The sequence below is a fragment of the Rhizophagus irregularis genome, chromosome 2 (genome assembly GCF_026210795.1).
Source record: "Rhizophagus irregularis chromosome 2, complete sequence".
NCBI classification, from domain to species: Eukaryota; Fungi; Glomeromycota; class Glomeromycetes; order Glomerales; family Glomeraceae; genus Rhizophagus; species Rhizophagus irregularis.
The window spans coordinates 650,260-657,067 of NC_089430.1; the positions used below are offsets into that span (position 1 = coordinate 650,260).

The following is a 6,808-nucleotide window of genomic DNA, read 5'->3' on the forward strand; positions in this document are numbered from 1 at the left end:
GCCAAATAATTTTTTAATAAAGAATTCAATTAATTCAAATTAAATATTTGTAAATAATAATAGAATTAAATAAATAACTCACTCTCTATTATTAAAAAATTGAAAAGTTAATTTAAATTATTTACAAGTATTATATAATTGCATTATAATGTAATAATTAAATAAATAATTTATAACTTACCAACTAAAATATTAATTTTTTAAATAAAGAATTTGATTATTTAACTGAAATTATACGTAAATATTATTTAAATACATAACGATAGAATAACTTACTCTCTATATTATTAAAATAAAAATTTAGTTTATAATTAATTTAAATAATCACGTAAATATTTTATATAAATGTATAATGGTAAATTAAATAAATGACTTATAACTTACCAGCTATAATAAATTTCCAGATAATTTGTTAAATAAAGAATTTCGTTAGTTTAAAATATATAATATATGAATATATGTAAAATTTCATATAAATATAATAGAATTAAATTAATAACTTGCCAACTATAATAAAATTACAAAGTGATTATTTTAAATAAGAATTTCGTTAGCTTATATTATATACAAATATTCTATAATGAAATTAAATAACTTACTTCCTATATTATTAACCGTTTTTAGAAAGAATTTAGTTAGTTTAAAATATATGTAAATATCATATATCATAAAGTCCGCCCTTTTTGCACATAATGCTAGCCAAGAACATCGTAATGTAGCCCAAAATTGCGAACTTTATGATAGATCTGTAATAATCAAATCAAATAAATAACTTACTCCCTGTATATTATTAAATGATTTTTAAATAAGGAATTTAGTTCAAATTATATAAATATTATATAAATATGCAATAATAGGAATAAATAAATGACTTATAACTTACAATCTAAAATAAATTACCAAAGTTAGTTTAAATTATTGTAAATAGTGTATAAATATATATGTATGATAGAATTAAATAAATAACTTACCAACTATAATAAACCACCAAATAATTTTTAGACGGAAAATTTAGTTAATTTATTAAATTACAATATTAAATATATATTTAAAATAATAAAATTAAATAAATAACACATATTTAACTTACGTCCTAAGAAAATTACCAATATTTATTTGTGATTAGTTTAATTATATTAGATATCATATAAATAAGTAGTAATAAAATAAAATAAACAACTCACTTGCTAAATCATTAAACCGTTTTTTAAAAAATATTATAAATTTTTGTAATAAGGGCAGCGTAATATATTACGTAACGCCCGTAATCCAACAACAAATTTCGGGTGATATCAGCGTAAGATAGGTAACCAATTAAAATATAATATAATTATATATCACATGATTTTATTATGTGTCCAATTCTCGTAATAAATGTCAATGTTCCTAATAAAATTAAATAAATGACATATAACTTACATGCTATATTATTTTTTAATAATAATAGTTAGTTCAAATTATATATGAAGCGTAATAATGGAATTAAATAAATAACTATAACTTACTATCTAAAATAAATTACCAATTAATTTTTTTTTAAATAAAAAAAAATTCAATTAGTTTAAATAATATGTATATATCATATATAAATATACAATTGATAGAATTAAATAACTTGAAATAAACTCACTTTCTACATTATTAATAATTTTTTAAATAAAAAAATTTAGTTAATTTAAATCACATGTAAATATTTCATAAATATGTAATGGTAGAATTAAATAAATAACTTACCAACTAAAAAAAATTATGTAAAATAAAAAAATTAATTAGTTAAAGTTATATGTGAATATTATATAAATATATGATAATAAAATTAAATAAATAATTTATTACGTACCAACTATATAAATAAATTACCAAATAATTTTTTTTTTAAATTAAATATTTTTTTTTCTTTTAGTATATTAAAATATTTAATAAATAAAATTAAATAAATAACTTACATGCTATATTATTAAAATAAAGAAATAATTAGCTTAAATAATGTCGTTAAATATGTAATAATGGAATTAAATAAATGACTTATTACTTACACGCTATATTATTAAATATTTTTTATATAAAGAATTTAATTAGTTTAAATATTATATAAATATTTTATAATAATATTAAATAAATAAGTAGAATAACTCACTCTCTATATTATTAAAATAAAGAATTTAGTTAGTTTAAATTTATATGTAAATATCTTAATAAACATGTACTAATAGAATTAAATAAATAACTTGCAACTTACCAACTAAAATAAATTACCAATAAATTTTTCATTTTTTTCTAGTTAGTTTAAGTTATATACAACTTAAAGACATAGATAACATATAACTTACACCCTGTAATATTATTATTAATTAGATAAAAACATTATTACAAAAATACATGATGTAAAAAAAATTAATTATATTACTTACAATCTAATTATTTAAATAAAGAATAAAATGATTAGTTTTGAAATATGCGCAAAAATTAAATAAATAATAAAATTAAATAACTTACCATCTATAACATCATTAATGAATGAATAATTATTTAAACAAAGAATTTTGTTATTTGAATATTATGCAAAAAATATGGTAAAAAAATAAATAACTGATAATTACTTACTAACTAAAGTATTATTAATCATGATTTAGTTATTTAGAATATGATAAAGATAAGTAATTTTCAATTATTATTCGAATTATATTAACTTACGATCTAATTATTTAAATGATTATTAAATTAGAAATAATTCAAATTTATATGTGAATATTACGTAAGGTAAAATAATATGAAAATTGTTTAAAAAATTATTTCAATATTTTATTTACCTTCAGATTCCTTGGTACTGGTACTTGAAACTAGTTTTGGTATTTATTACAAATTCGTTTCAAAATTTAGAATATTCTAATTTAAATTAAATATTCATGCTATTTCTTTTACCTTCATCGTTACCATTAGCCATTATAATAATTATGTTTGAAATTCTTCCTAAAGAGACGGTGTATAATATATTCTTTATTAAATACCTTTATTAATGTGGGTATATATACAGGATAACCATACAGAATGCAAAATGCAGACGCCAAGTAGGTAATCGGTTTCAGAACAATAAGGACGTATTGTATGCATTATGTGCAATTATGTCGATCACAAGCCACGACAAACAAGTTTTTTTTTTCTTAAAAATGATGATCAAAATATTCTTTGAAGAAAAGCCGATTAAAAAAAAATTTACTATGAAACTACATACTGTTATTTTTTATTCGCAAAAGTAACGGTAACACACATTTCAGATTTGTCAACCATCTTAACTGCAAAAATTTCATGATAATCTGAACCGAGTGAGGCGAAAGTCCAGATTACGTTGTAATATAGGTTTAGTTAATATCAATAATTTAACGTAAGAAATAAACTTTTTAAAGGTAATTTTCTTGAGTTTGCTTTAGATGAGAAGAAAATATAACTTCTTTACTATAATTATTAAATATTAAAAGATCAATCAAGCGATAACGTTGATCACTTTCTAAGAAAATTTCGAATGATAAACGCTATTGTACATATATATTTTATTTTGGCCGCATATTGATTCTTTAAAAGAAGACGGTATCCGTTAAAGTTCGTCACGTTTACTTTCTCAGGGTCTTTTTTATTATCAGTGTCACAAAGAAAAGGAATAATTGAAAGGATTTTTTAAAACATATAGAAAATCATTGTTTAAATTTGAATGTTAAAAATTTCTTCAATGTGATAGTCCTAAGAATTAACTATGGAAAAATTTTGCATAATAATTCAAAATCAAATAGTCTTGTTAATTTAGTTATGTTAATATGAAATCAATTTAATAAATTGATAAAGTGAACAAATTAATTTATGACTTATGTAATATGTAATTGTTATTTGTTGCTGACTTAGCCAAGTTTTTTAAAAAACTTGTTGTCACCTGATCACCACGTTGAGGTGCAGCAACATTGATCAGGGGGGAAGGGGAAAGCGAAAGGAAAAAGGGAAACGGAAGGGAAAGGTAGGAAAGGGTAAACGAAGGGAAGGGTAAGACGAAGGGGAAAGGTAAGACGAAGGGGAAAGGGTAAAACGAAGGGGAAAGGGTAAGACGAAGGGAAAGGGTAAGACGAAGAGAAAGGGTAAGACGAAGAGAAAGGGTAAGACGAAAGGGAAGGATAAAACGAAGGGGAAAGGGTAAAACGAAGGGGAAGGGTAAAACGAAGTGGAAAGGGTAAAACGAAGGGGAAGGGTAAAACGAAGTGGAAAGGGTAAAACGAAGGGGAAGGGTAAAACGAAGGGGAAGGGTAAAACGAAGGGGAAGGGTAATACGAAGGGGAAAGGGTAAGACGAAGACGAAGGGGAAAGGGTAAGACGAAGGGAAAGGGTAAAACGAAGGGGAAAGGGTAAAACGAAGGGGAAAGGGTAAAACGAAGGGGAAAGGGTAAGACGAAGGGGAAAGGGTAAACGAAGGGACGAAGGGGAGGGTAAGACGAAGGGGAAAGGGTAAGACGAAGGGAAAGGGTAAGACGAAAGGGAAGGATAAAACGAAGGGGAAAGGGTAAGACGAAGGGGAAAAGGTAAGACGAAGGGAAAGGGTAAGACGAAAGGGAAGGATAAAACGAAGGGGAAAGGGTAAAACGAAGGGGAAAGGGTAACGAAGGGGAAAGAGAAAGCGAGAGAAGGGAAGGGGAAAGAACAAGGAAATAACACACCACCTACACACAAACCCACACGCAAACTTACAAAACTTACACACAACAACCCACATACCTATAGGAAGACGTAAAGATAAGAGGCCTAAGAGTATAGACAGAGAGAAAACAGACCTAAAAAAAGAAGATAAAGAAGACCTAAAAAAAAAAAAAGACAAAGAAAAAAAAAGGATAAAGAAAATCGACATATTTATATTATTATTCAAATTGTGAGTAATGATAAAACTCGCATCATGTATTACATGAGTAATTTTTTCGCGTAAGTAATATGACCGATATGAGTAATTACATATAATCAAAAAAGGAAAATGCAGGGGTGAAAAGGATGACGTCGTGGGTGGAAGGGAGGAATATTACATGGGTTAACTATCAACTCCTTCGCTATGTTCCGGACAATAAAAGAGTGAATCTATTCCTAAGATTTGATATTACTCACCCCCTAAATTAAATTTTTGATTGGTCAATTTTTTAATCAGCTAATTTTCATTTTGCTGCAACGCAACTTTTCGCAAAAATTTTCACAAAGTATAAAAATTTCCAATATAACTTTTTTCGCAAAAAACATTTTGTTAAAAATTTTGCAACGTAGTATTTTTATCTTACATAAACAATGATACATAATAATTTAAAAATTTTTATATAAAGTTAAGGAAGCACCGTTAAATTCATTATGTATTTTAACAAAACTACGCCTGCCAAGCGACAATGACAAATAAAATAAATAAAATAAAAGAATATAAAAAACAATCAGAAATAAAGAAAACGAAAAAGAAATAAAAAAAAACAAAAAAAAAACGGACGAAAAGGATATAAAAAGAATAATGGGAGAGGAAATTAGGAAAAACAAGTGTAAAGAATGAAACCAATAAAGTAAGGGATGAAAAAAATGAAATCAAGATGTCAAGAACGAAATGTAAAGAGCAAACCCATGATGAAGATAAAGAACAAAACGCATAATGCATGATGAGTTAAAAGAACGAAATAACAAAGCCCACGAAATTAAAGAACAAAATCCGTAATGTTGAAGAATAAAACCCGTGAAGTTAAAGAGCAGTATAAAGTAAATGAATTTAATTAGTAAAGAACAGAAATTAGGAAACAAAACAAAGAAAAAGAAAAATAGAAACGTACGAGAAGAACATAAGACCTAAAAAAAGAGAAAAGGAATTAAAAAACAAAAAACAAAAAAAAGGCAATCAATACCAAAAGAAAAGAAAAAAAAACCAGAATGAAGTTAAAGAACGAGATCAGTGAAGAAAGCTAAAGAACGAAACAAGAACAAAACCTGCAAAGTTAAGTGCGGCATAAAGTAAAGGAATGTAGTTAGTAAGGAACAAATTAAGAAACAAGATAAAAAAGAGAAAAGGAGAACGTACTTTAATTCCAAGCGAGAAAAACCCAAAGACCTAAAAAAAGAAAAAGAAAATTAGAAATGGAAAGCTAAAGAAGAAAAATACCTTCGCCGCAAAACTGGAGAACCTAAAGATCTAAGAAAAAGAGAGAAGGATTAGAAATGGAGAAGCAAAAAAAAACAACAAAAACAAAACAAAAGAGAGAGGAAAAACATACCTTTGCCCGCAAAATAGAGAAACCTAAAGACCTAATAAGAAAGAAAAGATCAAAAAGAAAATGAAATTAGGAACAAAATAAACGAACAAAAAAAAGAAAGAAGCGAAAAAAATATACCAGCCGTTCGTCGCTAAAGATAAATTTTCAAGCTACATTTAACAAATAAAATAATCACTAATGATGAAGTTATTTTCACGTATTCTTTTTTCTTAATAAAAAATCGATATATCACATTATAGCCCGAGCAGTAGCAAATCTTATTCGTCACACACTTTCTCACATGTGCGAAGTCAAATTGCGTAATGCCGACCATTTCGTTCAGGTAATGAAATTGGATTTGGCTAGAACTGAAAAAGAAGCTATTGGATATTTTTAACAAAAGATTTAAAAACAGCGGAATAAAAGAAACGTTGTGGCTCAGAGATGAATGTTTTGTCACGAATAAAGATGATTCTTTTTTTTTGAAACAGCATGTCTGGAGTCAAGGATGTAGTTACGTCACTTTCGCGAGGGCGTTATGAAAAACAACATTCGACCCGTCCAAG

General features: G+C 25.7%; 1 protein-coding gene across 1 annotated transcript; it reads right to left on the bottom strand.

Moving 5' to 3' along the window:
- Positions 1 to 5,339: 5,339 nt before the first annotated feature.
- OCT59_011584 (uncharacterized protein) lies at positions 5,340 to 6,576 on the bottom strand (the record flags this gene model as incomplete). The annotated part of the gene is made up of 8 exons (XM_066133847.1): positions 5,340 to 5,386; positions 5,826 to 5,841; positions 5,919 to 5,954; positions 6,071 to 6,100; positions 6,152 to 6,181; positions 6,264 to 6,294; positions 6,381 to 6,412; positions 6,496 to 6,576. The coding sequence occupies 8 exons, from the start codon at positions 6,574 to 6,576 to the stop codon at positions 5,340 to 5,342; spliced, it is 303 nt and encodes a 100-aa protein (XP_065989168.1).
- Between the last annotated feature and the right edge of the window lie 232 nt (positions 6,577 to 6,808).